Source organism: Lipotes vexillifer, unplaced genomic scaffold (genome assembly GCF_000442215.2).
Source record: "Lipotes vexillifer unplaced genomic scaffold, Lipotes_vexillifer_v1.1 scaffold599, whole genome shotgun sequence".
Taxonomy (NCBI): domain Eukaryota; kingdom Metazoa; phylum Chordata; class Mammalia; order Artiodactyla; family Lipotidae; genus Lipotes; species Lipotes vexillifer.
In genome coordinates, this window is record NW_006780550.1 from 74,354 (window position 1) to 92,109 (window position 17,756).

General features: G+C 37.9%; 1 protein-coding gene across 1 annotated transcript in view; it reads left to right on the forward strand.

The window, feature by feature from the left end:
• Positions 1 to 12,491, forward strand: part of LOC103068983 (high mobility group nucleosome-binding domain-containing protein 5-like) — a 48,232-nt gene extending 35,741 nt beyond the window's left edge. The window contains exons 7-8 of the mRNA XM_007453706.1: positions 10,034 to 10,097; positions 12,304 to 12,491. Of these exons, the coding sequence (XP_007453768.1) occupies positions 10,034 to 10,097; positions 12,304 to 12,491 (252 nt within the window). The remainder of the gene's footprint in view (positions 1 to 10,033; positions 10,098 to 12,303) is intronic.
• Positions 12,492 to 17,756: the final 5,265 nt, after the last annotated feature.

Consider the following 17,756-nt stretch of genomic DNA (forward strand, 5'->3'; position numbering starts at 1 on the left):
CTTATCCACAAACCTTCTATAAGTCACTTTTTTTTTTACCTTTAGATTTTGTCCAATGTTTCCCCTTTTTTTCTCTCCCTCTTTTTAACCTTTCTTTAGGGCAAAATTACTTTCTCTTCACTTACCCATGTTTCCATTCTTTATACCTTCTTTTTCTTTACATACAAATGTTTTCTTTATTAATATTTGTGGTTTTAATTACAATTCTCAACTCTTAAAAGCCTTAATTTCTAGCAAATCTAAGAAGTAAGCAATTGTGAACTATTTTTTATGTTAGCATTCTGTAGATTGGCAAACTTCTAAATACTATTTATAGTTTTTTTTAAAAAACATGCTTTCTTATAGAAAATGTCTTAGTGTAGCACCAAACATATTTATTAAATATCTTTAGATATTTAGTCCTAAATATCTTTATTTTCTCTATAAAAGGAAACCTGTGTTCAGTAATTAATGCTTTAGAATCTCATTTATATGAGAATTACCTAGTTATTCAATAAACTTTCATCATTTAAATTAGGAAAACTCTAAAGTTTCAAGTTATCAAAAAGATTTGGTGTAAGTATTTTTAAGTAGACATACCATAAAACATAATTATTCTTAAAGAGTTCACCTAAACTCTCTTAATACATTTTTAATTTACTTATAAGCATTTCATCATATCAAGTCGTTTCTCTTGCTGACAAATTCTGCAACAAATATAAGATCTTATTTGACTTCTAGTAAAGCTAGACACAATAAAAGTATTATACTTAATGTTGATGACTCTAAAGACTTGTCTGTATTAAATCAAGAAATTTAATTTAATACCAAGTATTAATTTAATACTGTGTATTTCCTAGACAACATGAACTTTAAATTCATCTAATTTTTTTTAACATCTTTATTGGAGTATAATTGCTTTACAATGTTGTGTTAGTTTCTGCTATATAACAAAGTGAATCAGCTATATGTATACATATATCCCCATATCTCCTCCCTGTTGCTTCTGCCTCCCACCCTCCCTCTCCCACCCCTCTAGGTGGTCACAAAGCACTGGGCTGATCTCCCTGTGCTATGCAGCTTCTTCCAACTAGCTATCTATTTTACATTTGGCAGTGTCTATATGTCTATGCCACTCTCTCACTTTGTCCGAGCTTACCCTTCCCTCTCTCCATGTTCTCAAGTCCATTCTCTATGTCTGCATCTTTATTCCTGCCCTGCCCGTAGGTTCTTCTGAACCACTTTTTTAGATTCCATAAATATGTGTTAGCATACGGTATTTGTTTTTCCCTTTCTGACTTACTTCACTTTGTATGACAGTCTCTAGGTCCATCAACCTCACTACAAATAACTCAATTTTGTTTCTTTTTATGGCTGAGCAATATTCCATTGTACATATGTGCCACATCTTCTTTATCCATTCATCTGTCTATTTCTTTTAGATTTCTGAGAATTTATACAAGCAATTTTCTTTAAGCCAACTAAATAAAGCTCTTTTACAAATTAATTTTGGCAATACCACACATCTACAACACACACACACACACATATAGACACATACACATTGTTTCTTAAGACACATCTTTGGTCCTATAAATACTAGATTTGTAAAATCAAGGACAGCTGTTTTTAATTCTACAAAGAGTTGGGTGACCACCTAAATGATATTGAAGGACTGCCATATCCATCCACCTATGTTAGAATATTTTTCTTTCCCTCTGGGTACGTTTAATTTAAGGTAGAGGACCAAAACATTCCTATCTAGCTCTGAAGATTAGCTATGGTTACAAGTTTAGTCAGACCAGTGGCCTCTTACCTTGGAAATCCATTGGCAAAAACATGAGTTTAAGAAATTCTTTAATTACGGCCCTCAGTTTGGCCTTTGACCTGAAGAGGACCAGACTCAGGTGGTCCTGTTTCTAAAGGTAACTGTTTAATAGTCTCTTCAGCTTGGAAAGGCAATCCAGACAGAGGATTACTAGAATAAGCACTCAGATAAAGGAGGATAGAGTCGAGCAGTAAGAGCTCTGTCAATCTTATTGTCTTTTGTTTTAGGTACATTTATATCTTTAAATCTTGCATTAGACTTGTATAACAAATCCTTTATTGAAATTATTTTGAAGGCTTTTGGGGATTTTGCATACCAATTAAATAGGTACAATTATTTAAGATGAGAACTCTCTAAAATTTTAATGATTTAGAAGTCTTTCCAATTCAAAGGATCCATTGTTTGGCCATTGACCAGTAGGATCTCAATAGCAACTCAAACCAATAAGCCTTTTTATGGCTTGACCAAGGATGTAAGTGGTGTCCCACAAGAAATTGAAAAGTATGCATCTCTCACAAGACGCAGAAAGTTCACTCCCAAGGATAATCTAAGAAAAAGACCTTCATTTTACAGCAGGAACAACAAAGGTTGAGATGATAAAGGCCTCATACATTGAGAGCCCTTATGACAAACTCCCCTGAGAAGTGACACTGTCGGACAAAGAATGCTCAGCTTGGAATCCCAGTGTATTCAACTGACCACTAAATGCATGCCAGTATGTGTGCCTCTCAGATGGTGGAAACCAGAGAATATTCTCACTGGTCAATAAGTCGTGTTCTCAGGATACATAACAAGACAAAAGGAAAACCTAATCAGACCAATGGTTTTCCTCCTCATGACAAAGGGCACAAAAGACAGATACAAAGAAAAACAGTGACCTCTTCTGGGAGGAAAAGGATCAACGAACCTAGAGTACTCTACCAAATTTCAAACCAAGAATTGCTGAGCCCAAGGAGCTAGCCCTACAAATATTTTCTCCCACTAATCTAATTTTAGAAAAGATGAAAAACTCTTAGCACTCTTGTTCCCAACAGACCCTGCGGGTAGAGATCCAGGAGACTGACTGACATAGTAAGAATTCTTACCTTCTTCCGGCTTTCTCTAACTGTGCATGCACACACACACACACACACACACACACACACACACACACACACAGTTTTTGGAATGTCAAAAGAGCCCTATCTTGGCCATTTCAGGACAGGACTTCCTTTAATTCCCGTTTAAGTAAGTACTTGCAAGTATAAATTCTGTTCATACATAAACCCGGCTGGGGCATTAGTCATAGGTTATCTAGCGCCCCTCATTTCTCTATTTGAGAAACTCTATTCCCCATTTTAATGTCTGTTTGTTGGAATAAACTTGCTCATAAAATTGTGTGTGGTCCCAGTATGCTGTTTGTGAGCTTAACTCCTCTATATATCACCCTAGAGTCATTTCAGCTCTTTTATGTGTCTCAGCTTCCCTCTCCAGCAGTCTAAAATCACCATGGGTGCTCGAAGTACTGAGTGGCCAACTCTTATATTGTACATCCCTGAATGGCTAAGTTGTTGTTGCTTTTTTCTTTAATAAATTTATTTATTTATTTATTGTGGCTGCTTTGGGTCTTTGTTGCTGTGTGCGTGCTTTCTCTGGTTGCAGCGAGCGGGGTCCAGTCTTTCATTGCGGTGCACAGGCTTCTCATTGTGGTGGCTTCTCTTGTTGTGGAGCATGGGCTGTAGGTGTGAGGGCTTCAGTAGTTGTGGCTCATGGGCTCTAGAGCTCAGGCTCAGTAGTTGTGGTGCATGGGAATAGTTGCTCTGCTGCATGTGGGATCTTCCCGGACCAGGGCTCCAAACCGAGTCCCCTGCATTGGCAGGTGGATTCTTAATCACTGCACCACTAGGGAAACCCTGAATAGGTAAGTTTTAAATTAATGAGTAGGTTTCCCTATGGGACTGCTGCACAGTATGAGGACTCACTTCTACCACTCCTGTATATTTCTCAGTTGCCTGAAAAATCTGTAACTGGCCAGGAGGAGCTGTGTCCCTTTTCTTTGGATCAGAGAGCTCTCATATGGTATCTCCACTTTTATTTCAACAAATGCTGTTAAGGTAGCCAAACTGAGGAAAGACAGTAAGCCAACCTCTTACCTAGTCCAAACCATTCAATGTCATTTATCCGAGCAAATCTTTCCAGTGTCTCTCAACTGAGCAAATCCTCCTCAGTGTCTCTCAACTGAGGAGTCAGTTACCTTTTTATTTATCACCAAATGAAGCTCAGAATCATTAACCAATAATTGGGAGATACAAGACCAAGAGAGTTTTACCCATATTTGTCCAAACTCACTGAGGAGGTGGACAGGCACAAGGACCCTTTGCTAGTACCAAGGCTCCAAGTCCTCGTAGACTTCAGGCAAAGGTGAGAAGTCTTCTCCGGGTCCCTTTGTGATCTCCAAAGTTGTCAACTGGAAAAAAAAAAGCACAACATGAGAGCTGTAAGTTTCAGTTTTATTTGGGGACTTACTGAAGACTATAACCTGGGAGAAAGTCTCTCAGATAGTTCTGAGGAACCACTCCAAAGAACTAGGGGAGCAGCTAGTATACATATAATGTTTTTTGGGGGGGCTGGGAAATGCATGTAGTCACGCATACATCTTGGTAAAATATTACTGCTAGTCACAAGGATCAGATATCTCAGTTAACAATTTTAGTGCTTTTCTGTGTATGGGAAGATGCAAGAATCTGGGGTCATTGAATTGCTTCCCTAGACATGCATCTTAACTATCTAGGAGTCCATATATCTAAAAGCACACAATGCTTCATCCTGTTTCTTCCATCCTGAATTCCCCTCAGGATACACTCTCAGTGGGCAACTGCAGTGACTAATGACTTGATCCTTGTAGAACTGGAATGGTGGGCAAAATTTTTGTTTACAGCTCTCACCAGAACGCAACCATGCTAATACCTTGATTGTGGGCTTCCCAACCTCCAGAACTGTAAGAAATAAATCTCTATTTATTATAAGCTACTCAGTCTGTGGTATTTTGCTATAGCAACCTGAACAGACTAAGACAGAAAATTGGTATCAAGAAGTGGGGTTGCTGCTGTAACAAATGCCTACAAATGTGGAAGCGGCTTTGGAACTAGGCAATGGGCAGAGGCTAAAAGAATTTTGTCATCCCTTGATATCTGCAGGAGATTGGTTCCAGACACGAGTCCATATGTCCATACCTCCCAGAATCCTTCTCACTGGAATCCCTCTTGGCTGAGTGATGCACGTGTCACCAAGAAGAACCCTGTGTCAGGATGATTGGCCAGAGACAACCCTGAAACTAACCCATTACCATAAAACCCGAGACTGCAAGCCATGTGGCAGAGCAGTTCTCCCAGGTTCCCTTACCCTGCTGCTCTCCGCCTGGGCACCCCTTCCCAATAAAGTCTCTTGCTTTGTCGGCACGTGTGTATCCTCCGACCATTCATTTTTGAGTGCTAGACAAGAGCCCACTCTCGGGCCCTGGAAGGGGTCCCTCTTCCTGCAACAGAAATATGGATAGTAAAGGCCATTCTGATGAGGTGTCAGATGAAAATGAATAATATGTTATTGGAAACTGGAGAAAAGGCAATCCTTGTTATAAAGTGGCAAAGAGGTTGGCTGAATAGTGTTCATGTCCTAGTGTGTTGTGGAAAGTAGAAATTGTGATCAATAAAATTGACTATTTGACTGAAGAAATTTATAAGCAAAGTGTTGAAGGAGGGGTCTGGTTTCTCTTGAATGCTTATATTATAATTTGAGAAAAGAAATGATTTGAAGGTGGAGTTGTTAATCAAAAAGGAAGTTGACTTTAAAAATTTGGAAAATTCTTGAGCTATTCATGTTGAAAGAAATAAGAAAACTTGTTAAGAGAGAACACAAGTGGTGTGCCAAATTTGATGAAGAGATTGGTATGGATTGATCATTTCAGTGGAAATTAGGAGCTATTCATCAAGACAATGCAGAGATTGACTGGCTTTCTAAACAGAATCCAGGACCTATTGTCCAAGACAGTGGAAAAATGACCTATTTTAGGGCATTTCAGAGATCTTTGGGACTACCCCTTCTACCGCAGATCCATAGTGCAAGGGCCTGCAGGGCAGAATGATTTCAAAGAATGGGCTGTCTCTGCCATGTGCCACCTCATATTGTGACTTCTGCTCCTTAAATTCCAGCTCCAGCCTCCTCAATTATCCGAGGTGCAGCTTTCAAAGGCCAGGAGTGTGGCTATATCATCTTAGATCTCAAAGGATAGAGCCACAAAGGGCTCCAGGCACACAACACTGGCAGAGGTCCACTATAGGGACAGGGTTACCACAGAGAACTCCTGCTAGGACAATGCCCAGAGGATCCAGAGATAAGCAGACAGCTCAACCCCTGAGACCACAAACCAGTAGAGCCACCTGTGCAATTGCAACCTAGGAGAGTCACAGGCACAGGACTACAACCCATAACTGGTATGTGCACCCAGCAAAACTTGTAGGCCCCACCACCACCCCAGAGTATCTGGAAGTTGGGACTGTTATCTAAAATCTGGATTTGCCTCTTGGTGGGTGTTGAGCCAAAAGACACAACCAAGCCAAAGAGTGTGAGAAGGAAGGGTTTATTACTTGAAGCAGGTAAGGAGAACACCTGGGATATTTCCCAAAGCAGTGTCTCCCTGTACAAAATAATTGGAGAAATTTTAAGCTAAGATTGTATGCATATTCATGAGGGGCTTAAGCAAAGGAGAATTCAGCACAGAATTGAGGCAAAGGTTGACAGTGTCCAGGCTCTAGTTGATTGAAGTCACAAGGGTCAGAAAAGGTCAACATTACCATTCCTTAATTTCCAGTTAATCTGGTGGTTGAGTGCTCGAGGGGGTTTGAATTTTGCAAAACAGTTGAAGAATGTGCTTTGGGCTAATCTTTACCTTTGAAACAGAACTGGGTGTCTTTACAACTGATATATTGTATCCGATATGGTTATGTTATCTCCCTGGCCTGGTAATAGCTGTTTTTTATCTTCTTTTATTCCCTTAAAATTATTAACTACTGAGACCTATTCTTCTGCAAGCATTGTGGCTATGCTTAGATAGCAAAGTGGCTTAGGCCTAAAATGGCTTCTCTCATGTTAAGAAAGTTATATCTGGTTCTTTTCCTCTGGAGACCCCCTACCCTATATGCTTACAAAACCACAAACCCAGTGGGTCTTAAGGTTTTGGACTTGCTCAGGAATCATTATCCCTTTACTCTTTCCTATTTCTCCCTTTTGTGTTTTTTAATTTTTTTCTTATTTCTTGAAATATATTGGACATATAACATTGTCTAAGTTTAAGGTGTACAACAAACATGTTGATTTGATACATTTATATACTGTAATATGATTGGCAGTGTAGAATTAACTAGCACCTCTATCACATCTTATAATTATCATTTCTTTTTTGTGGTGGGAATACTATTTCTCTCTTTTAGAATAGGAGTATTCATCCTATGCCTCTCACATCACTTTATTTTAGAAGCACATAACATGCTTGATTTTACAGGTTTATAGCTGGAGAGCAGCTTACCTCAGGATGAATGATGTCACTCATATCTGATTAAAATCATATTTAGATGAGATTTTGGATGTATACTCTTGAGTTGATGACACATGAGAAGGACAAGAATTTGGGGGGACCATGGGTGGAATGCTATGGTCTAAAAGTTTGCATCTCCCTAAAATTCACAGGTAGACATCATAATACCTAAAGAGATTATATTAGGAGGTGGAGGCCTTTGGGAAGCGATTAGGTCATAAGGGCTGCCCTCATTAATGGGATTAGTGCCTTTATAAAAGAGGCTTCAGAGAGATCTCTTGTCCCTTCCACCATGTGAGGACACAGTAGGAAGGTCCTGGCTATGAACCAGGAAGACGGCCCTCAGCAGAATGAAACCATGTTTTTATCACCTTCGTTTTTTATTTCCCAGCCTCTAAAACTGTGAGAAATAAATTTCTGTTTTTCTTAAGTTTCCCAGTCTTTGGAATTTTGTTATAGTAGCTTGAACAGACTAAGACTGAAGGCACTTAGTTCAATATATTATTTTATAATGAGGTAACTGAGATTAAATAAATTGTCTAAGATTCTACAGCTCTTAAATGGCAGCACTGGAGACTTGAACCCTGACTTCTTGATTTCCAGTCCATTGTTCTCTCAATTAATGACTACTGTGATGAATAAATGATTTAGCATTGTTTAGCCAAGTCTTGGGCTGTTTCATCTAAACAATTATTTCTCACAAAACTGGATGCACCTTGCAATTCATTTGATTTAATAACTGTCCAAGGATAATAGAGTGGCCATCCTCCAATTTAGTATTTTCATAAAGTAAATTAGGTTTTAATAGATCATATACCAAGTATTTGAGCTAAGTTAAAATTTCAGACAGATTAATCCCCTACCTTCAGAGAGAAGTGGAGAAATGAAGTAATTTTCTCACTATTCAGAGGAAAAATCCTTTATCTGAAATAGCCAGATAATTAAGGCAAGAATTTCTCCCAGCCCTAAATGGCCAATTGCTATAATTCCCCACTTCCTGTCACTTATTAAGTCTGGACTCTAATGACTAGTATATGTTCCAATAATAACATGATGGGTCTTCTCCAATCAGCAAAAGAGACGATATGCCATCTACCTATGTACTAAGTTTGAAATTTATTATTTAGATTTAATATCATTAATAAAGACATTTCACAGTTTCTCACCTAGTGGTTTTTAATCAGTTACCATGCTGAGTAGCCAATATGACACAATGTTTTGCAAAGATGAGGAAATGATTTTCAGCATGAAAAAAATCCATTAACAAAACAGATTTAACTAGAAAAACTTTCAAGTTCGAAATAACAGAGGACTGATTCTTGTATCTGAGGTAGCATCTTGTTATCTGAGAATTGTGCATTTTTACTGATTTTGATAATCTTCTAGAGAAGAAAATACTTTTTTACAACCTTATAAATCTCTAAAAAACAGAAAGGTAGCTCCATGAAAATAAACACAATATTTTGTCATCTCAAGGACTATGTTACCAGGTATTCAAAGTGCCTAAGGGCATGGCCTTATTAATTTTCCCCCATATTCTTTGAAAATATGTGATTGTTAGCATTCTACTACTGTTTCACAACCTCTGAGATTAGTGAAAACACAAGCGTACTTCTCGCCTTTATTTTAGGTTTCTAGTAATTGGTTTCCTAGATACGGTCACTTTAATTCTATCTCAAACTATTTGTGAATTCCTTACAACTCTACTTGTTGCAAGTTCTGTCTTAAGTTGGGGAGGGGGTGGGCAGGGGAAGAAATCAATGACTATTAAATTAATAAGTACATATGTATGTATACATACATGTATACATGCATTGGCAAAGGTCCTGTGAGGGATTTGTAGTCTCTAAAATTAATTTATTAGGTAAATAAAATGAGAATCAGAGAGGTTAGGAGACATGTCCAAAGTAAAAAGAAATGGTAGATGTCAGTCTGGACTAGAATTCAGCATTTCCAATGCCAAGTCTGGTGACTTTGGGCTACCACTGAGAGTACCCTTAGTGCTTCTTAATACTCACTCAGCCAACTATGGATAGGGTTTGAATGAAGCATATAGAGACAGATTTCAATTATCCCTGTATGACTTAATACATAACATTAAAAAAAAAATCCTTGGCAACTTATGTGGGCAAGAGAAAAGGAACAAAATGCACTTAACAGTTTCAAGGCTGGTAACCCAGGTGGGAAAGAAAATAATGTAATTCACACAGCATCTTAGGGATATGATATAGAAGCAGGTGGATCTAAAACTGAAACTGCAAGTCATGTACATGAGAATAGAATGACTTCACTGATAAGAGTAGGAAAGGAGCTGCAGGTGGTACTGTGGTAGGAGGAATGGAATGCTTTGGAATGCTAAGTATGCTCTATAAGAATCAGTTAATAAAGTATGCTATTGTTGGTTTACAGACAATTAGAAGTTAGAAGTAAAGCATGATTACTGTTGCTATGTTTGCATCCAAGCTTTACAAGTAAGCAAATAGAAAAGTATACCAAATTGGTGCAAAAGGAATTGGAAGCTAACTCTCTCAATTCTTAGATATTGAAATTGAACAACAATCCTGTCCCAAAATGTCAAGCAGGATTAATCTTTCCCCAATACAGATGATCCCTGATTTATGATGTTTCAACTTACAATTTGTTTGGCTTTACAATAGTGCCAAACAGATATGCATTCAGTAGAAACTAAACTTCGAATTTTAAATTTTGATATTTTCTCAGGTTAGTGACATGCAGTAGGATACTCTCTCATGATGCTGAGTAGCAGCAGCAAGCCATAGCTCCCAGTCAGCTATGTGATTGTGAGGGTAAACAACTGATTTACTTACAACCATTCTGTACCCTTACAAACATTCTGTTTTCACTTTCAGTATAGTATTCAATAAATTACCTGAGATATTCCACACTTTATTATAAAACTGGCTTTGTGTTAGATGATTTTTCCCAACTTTAGGCTAATGTAAGGTAGGATAGGCTAAGCTTTTATGTTCAGTTGATTAGGTGTATTAAATGCTTTTTTTTTGCGGTACTCGGGCCTCTCACTGTTGTGGCCTCTCCCGTTGCGGAGCACTGGCTCCGGACGCGCAGGCTCAGCGGCCATGGCTCATGGGCCCAGCCACTCCGTGGCATGTGGGATCTTCTCGGACCAGGGCACGAACCCGTGTCCCCTGCACCGGCAGGCGGGCTCTCAACCACTGCACCACCAGGGAAGCCCAAATGCATTTTTGACTTATGATATTTTCAACTTATTATGGGTTTATCGAGATGTAAGCCCATCATACTTTGAATAAGATCTCTATATTTGTAGGCCACCATTCTCCACTGTGCTTATATAATTGAAGCCATTTTAGAATTCCCTAAAAGAAACATATTAACTACTGTGTGCCTGAGATTGTGTAAGGTATTGAGACACACTGGCATAAATGATAATGTGTTCAAAAATCTAAATATAAATGGAATGCAGATTATCTTCTCCTATTAGTCAAGCAAAATGGATTTGAATCCTAGTTCTGCCACTTACTAGCTGAGTAGCCCTGAGCAAGTCATTTAATCTTTCTGAATCATAGTTCCATCAACTGAAAAATAAGGATACTTATAACAGCTCTTTAGGGTTGCTATGAGAATTAAATTAGTAACATACAAAAAGTAACTAGGCTGTGCTTGGCACACTGTAGTAAACTGGATGTTAGTGTGTTCTGACTGCTCCACTCACCAGCTGTTCCCCCATTTCTCTCCCTCTCCTCAGGCCTCTGTATTCCCTAAGATACAAAATATTGAAACTAAGCCAATTAATAACCTTACAATGGTCTCTTAGTGTTTAAGGGAAAGGAAGAGTTGCACATCTCTCATTTTAAGTCAAAAGCTAGAACGAATTTAAGCTCAGTGAGGTAGGCATGTTAAAAGCCAAGATAGGCTGAAAGCTAGGCCTCTTGTGTCAAATCGTTAGCCAAGTTATGGATGCAAAGGGAAAGTTTTTGAAAAAAATTAAGTGCTACTCTAGCAAATGCACAAATGATAAGAAAGCAAAATGGCCTTATTGCTGATATGGAAAAAGTTTTAGCAGTCCAGATGGAAGATCAAACCAGCCACAATATTAAGCCCTTAAGCCAAAGCCTAATCCAGTGCAAGGTCCTAACTCTTTCAAGTCTATGAAGTTTGACAGAGTTGAGAAAATTGCAGAAGTAAAGTTTGAAGCTAGCAGAGATTGGTTCATGATGTTTAAAAAAGAAGCCATCTCCATAACGTAAAAATGCAAGGTGAAGCAGCATGTGCTGATGTAGAAACAGCAGCAAGTTACCCAGAAAAATACAGCTAAGATAATTAATAAAGTTAGCTACACAAAACAACAGATTTTAAACGTAGATGAAACAGCCTTATATTGGAAGAGAGTGCCATCTAGGGAATTCATACCTAGAGAGGAGAAGTAAATGCCTGGCTTCAAAGGACAGGCTGTCTCTCTTGTTAGGGGCTAATGCAGATGGTGACTTTAAGTTGAAGCCAATACTCATTTACCATTCTGAAAATCCTAGGGCCCTTAAGAAGTATGCTAAATTTACTCTGACTGTGCTCTGTAAATGGAACAAGAAAGCATGGATGACAGCACATGTAAACCAACATGTTTTACTGAATGTTTTAATCCATTGCTGAAATGTACTACTCAGAAAAAAGTTCTTTCAAAATATTACTGCTCATTGACAATGCACCTGGTCACCCAAGAGCTCTGCTGAAGATGTACAGCAAGATTAATGTTTTCATGCCTGCTGACACAACATCCATTCTGCAACCCACGGATCAAGGTGTGATTTCAATGTTCAAGTCTAATTTAAGCAATACATTTTGTAAGGCTATAGCTGCCATAGACAATGATTCCTCTGTGGGTCTGGGCAAAGTAAATTGAAAACCTTCTGGAAAGAATTTCTTATTCTAGATGTCATTAAGAATGTTTGTGATTCATGGGAAGAGGTAAAAATGTCAACATCAACAGGAGTTTGGAAGAAGCTAATTCCAAAGTTCATGGATGACTTTGAGGGATTCAAGACTTCCGTGGAGGAAGTAACTGTAGGTGTGGTGGAAATAGCAAGAGAACTAGAATTAGAAGTGGAGCCTGTGATGTAACTGAATTGCTACAATCTCATGATAAAACTTTAGTGGATGAGGAGGTGCTTCTTATGGATGAGCAAATAAGGGGTTTCTTGAGATGGAATTTACTCCTGGTACATATAATGTGAAGATTGTTGAAATGACAACAAAGGATTTAGAATATTACATAAAGTTAGTTGGTAAAGCAAGGGCAGAGTTTGAGTACTGACTCCAGTTTTGAAAGAAGTTTTTCTGTGGGTAAAATGCTGTCATACAGCACTACATGCTACAGGAAATTGTTCATGAAAGAAAGAGTCCATCAATGACTCAAACTTTATTGTATTACTTTAAAAAATTGTCACAGCTATCCCAACCTTCAACAACCATGACCCTGATCTGTCAGCAGCTGTCAACATTGAGGCAAGACCCTCCACCAGCAAAAAGACTATGACTTGCTAAAAGCTCAGATGGTTACCATTTTTAGCAATAAAGTAATTTTTAATTAAGGTATGTACATTGTTTTTTAGACAAAATGCCATTGCACACTCAATAGACTACAATATAGTGTAAACATAATGTTTATATGGGAAGCCAAAATTTGCCTTGCTTTATTGTGATATTCACTTTATTGAGGTGGTTTGGAACTGAACCCACAATATCTATGAGGTATGTTTTTATTCCTAAATCTTTACTACTTTAATTAGGTTACCATTTGGCTAAAATGGCAGCATTGTTGGATAACATAAACCTTGAGAATAACCACCATATTTAAAGAAACCAGCAGCACAGTCTCTGAGAATTTACATACACGTGTATTCATTCAACACCCTTATAAAGCACTGTGTATTCATAGACACATCTCAGGACATTTGTCAAATGTTGAAGTAAGCTATGCAACCAAAATCAATACTGTGTGCTTAAAACATATAAAGTCATAGATAATACATATTTTATTTATCTAATCAGAGAATTGCAAATATTATATACTAAAGCATGCATGTGCTTACTGTAAAGGAAATAAAATGTGTTCTTTTAATCATATTATTCCAGATAGTGACTTTCTCCTTGGAGAATATGTACCTGCCAATTCAAATACAAATCTGCTAATTCTTTTTTTTTTTTTTTTTTTTTGTGGTACGCGGGCCTCTCACTGTTGTGGACTCTCCCGTTGCGGAGCACAGGCTCCGGACGCACAGGCTCAGCGGCCATGGCTCACGGGCCTAACCACTCCGCAGCATGTGGGATCTTCCTGGACTGGGGCACGAACTCGTGTCCCCTGCATCGGCAGGTGGACTCTCAACCACAGAGCCACCAGGGAAGACCCAAATCTGCTAATTCTGACCAGATTTTAAAGATGACCAAAGTACAGAAGAGGCCTCTTTCCCAGTTTTATCCTTTTTTCAGAGAGAATTTTCCTATAGGGTCTTACATTTTAATTGATCTATATGCAGCCTTTAAATATCAAAGAAGGATCAATCAAATTTAAAGGTTAGAAGAAGAGGGAGGGAGAAAAGAAACTTAGCCATGGAGAATTGGAAACATAGAGTAAATACAAGGGATTTAAAAAGGCATTAGTGTAGTTAGTTTCCTCCAGATAAAGAAATGAAGACCTTCTCCTTTTTACAGTGTTTTTGAGCTCTTTGAAAATTAGCAGGCAAGGCAGAAAAAATCCATCACTGGAATATTATTATATTTATGGGCCTAATGCTGAATTCTGTTCTGTTTGAGTCAGTCATCATAGAATATTTTACTTAAAAAAAATTATAAGATGATATAGTTCAGCAGTTCTCAAATTTTTGGTCTCAGGATTCCTTTACATTAAAAAAAAATTTAATGATTAAACAAAAAGCTTTTGTTTAAAACTGATGAGAATTTAAAAAAATAATTATGTATTAATCCATTAAAATAGCAATAATACATTCATTACATGGTAAGATGAATTATATATTTAAGATAAATAATTATAGTCCAAAATAAAAAAATTACTAAGCAGCATCATTTTACATATTTGCAAAGTTCCTTCGTATTTAGCTTAATAAAAGATAGCTGAGTTTTCAATATGCTTCTGCAAGCAATCTGTTGTGACATCATGCATTTTGTAACCTTTGGAGAACACCAGTGTAAACTGATGATGGGAATAAAAATGACAAATAGTTCAGAGAATGAGTAAGATAAGGGTTCTATTCATGGATCACTTGGAAGTGTTTCAGGATCCTTAAAAATCTTTCTACAACTGAGGAAACAATTTCTTTTTTAAGTTTATGTCCATAAAGTATTTTGAATATTATGTACATAAATACATAACAGAGCAATATGGTATTATTACTGTATTTATGAATTTAATATATTGCTTCTGTTCTATGACATCAGTTCATAATAAGTAGGATTAAGTGTACCTCGACTGACTATAGAAATTTTCTTTCAACAAGCAAAAAAACAACTCATTATTTTTCATCTGTGTGTCATGCTAATATGGTCAGTACTTAAAGGTCAGTACTTAAAATTGGCTGCCTACCTCTGAAAAGTTACTAAACAAAAGTAGAGAATTTCTATATGATATAAAGACAATTTACATAAGACAAAATTTAAGTTATCAGGAGATAATTATGTAATAAATTTTTTTTCAGTTTTTCCATATGACCTTTAAAGGACTTGAGCCTCTGCAACACTCCTCTAATTTCTAATATGTGCTCTTTTATTTCTGGAATTATGACTGAATATTTGAACTTGTAATTTTGGGTGATATTCCTCAAAGTGGCACAAAGTTGCCTCATCACTGCTGTTACTTCCTATTCCCGCTGGTAACATTGTGTTTCCTGTTGATGCCCACCCTTTCCCTCCTGACCAATAGTGGCATTTTTCTGAAAAAAAAATAGATTTTGTCTAACTTTAAAACTGTTCATTAAAAGACATCATTAATGGGCTTCCCTGGTGGCGCAGTGGTTGAGGGTCCGCCTGCCTGCTGATGCATGAGACACGGGTTCGTGCCCCGGTTCGGGAAGATCCCACATGCCGCGGAGCGGCTGGGCCCCTGAGCCATGACCACTGAGCCTGCGCGTCTGGAGCCTGTGCTCCACAACGGGAGAGGCCACGACAGTGAGAGGCCCGCGGACCGCAAAAAAAAAAAAAAAAGGGGCTTCCCTGGTGGCGCAGTGGTTGAGAGTCCGCCTGCCGATGCAGGGCACACGGGGTCGTGCCCTGGGCCGGGGAGATCCCACATGCCGCGGAGCGGGTAGGCCCGTGAGCCATGGCCGCTGAGCCTGCGCGTCCGGAGCCTGTGCTCCACAACGGGAGAGGCCACGACAGTGAGAGGCCCGCGGACCCCAAAAAAAAAAAAAAAAAGACATCATTAAGAAAATAAATAACCAAACCACAGACTAGGAGAAATATTTGCAAAGCATATGTATGAAAAAAGACTGGAATCCAGAATATATTTAAAAATCCTCCAACTCAATAATAAAAAAGCAATTAAAATGGGCAAAATATTTGAGCAGGTACATCACAAAGGAACATATATGAATGATCATAAGCATATGAAAAAATTCTCTACATCAGTATTCAACAGAGAAATGAAAAACAAAACACTATGTAATGCTACTACGCACTCAGTAGAATAGCTAATATTAAAAAGGCTGACAATAAGTTGCTAGCAAAGAGTATAAAGCAACTGACGTTCGTGGTGGGAATATAAAATGATACATCTACTCTGGGAAAAGCTCTGCCAGTTGCAATTATTTTATATTTTAATTTTTATTTTTCCAGTTTCAGTAGATATAATTGACATACGATATTGTATAAGTTTAAGGTGTGCAGCGTAATGATTCTATAAACGTATATACTGTGAATTAATTACCATGATAAATTTAGTTAACGTCCATCAACTCACATTTGCTACAATTTTTTTTTTTTTTTTTTTTGCTGTATGCAGGCCTCTCACTGCTGTGGCCTCCCCCGCTGCGGAGCACAGGCTCCGGACGCGCAGGCCCAGCGGCCATGGCCCACGGGCCCAGCTGCTCCGCGGCACGTGGGATCCTCCCGGACCGGGGCACGAACCCGCGTCCCCTGCATCGGCAGGCAGACTCTCAACCACTGCGCCACCTGGGAAGCCCCAATTTTTTTTCTTTTGATGACTCCTAAGATTTAGTCTCTTAGCAACTCTCAAATTTACAGTACTGTATTATTAAATATAGACAATATGCTGTACATTATATCCTAGGAACTTATTTATCTTACAACTGGAGGTTTGTAAATAACTTATGACTACCTTCTACCATTTCCCCATTTCCAACCACCCCTCTTCTGGAAGCCACCAATCTACTCTCTGTTTCTATGAGTTTTTTTAGATTTCATGTATGTGAGATCATACAGTCTTTCCATGTCTGAATTATTTCACTTAGTATAATGTCTTCAAGGTCCATCCATGTTGTTGCAAACAACAAGTTTCCTTCCATATTTCATGGCTGAATAATATTACATTATGGAATAATATTCCATATATACCACATTTTCCTTATTTATCCATAGACACTTAGATTGTTTCCATGTCTTGGCTATTTTAAATAATGCTGCAAGGAACGTGAGAGTGCAGTCATCTCTTAGACTTAGTAATTTTACTTCCTTCGGATATATACCCAGAAGTGGGATTTGCCGGCTCTTATGGTAGTTCTATTATTAATTTTCAGAGGAAACTCCATACTTTTTTCCACATTGTCTTCACCAATTTACATTCCTACCAATAGTACATAAGGATTTCCTTTTCTCTACATTCTCACCAGAGCTTATTATCACTTGTCTCTTTGATAATATCCATTCTCACAGATTTTGATTTGCATTTCCCTGATGATTAGGAATATTGAGCATCTTTTCATGTACCCATTGTCCATTTGAATATCTTCTTCGGAAAAATATGTATTCAAGAGATTTGCTCATTTACAATTGCATTTATTTCCTATTAAATTGTATCAGTGCCTTATGTATTTTGGATTTTAACCCCTTATTGGATATAATATCTGTAAATATTTTCTCCCATTTTGTATGTTACCTTTTATTTTGTTGATCTTTTCTTGCTGTGAAAAGACTTTTTAATTTGATGAGGTCTCACTTGTCTGCTTGTGCTTTAGATGTCATACCCAAAAACTCAGTGTCAAGACCAATGTCAAAGAGTTTTGTCCTGCTTTTTTCTAGGAGTTTTATGGTTTCAGATATTACATTTATGTCTTTAATCAATTTTGAGAAAATTTTTTGTGTTGCATAAGATGAGGGTTTAATTCCATTTGTTTTGTATATTGATGTCTAGTTTTC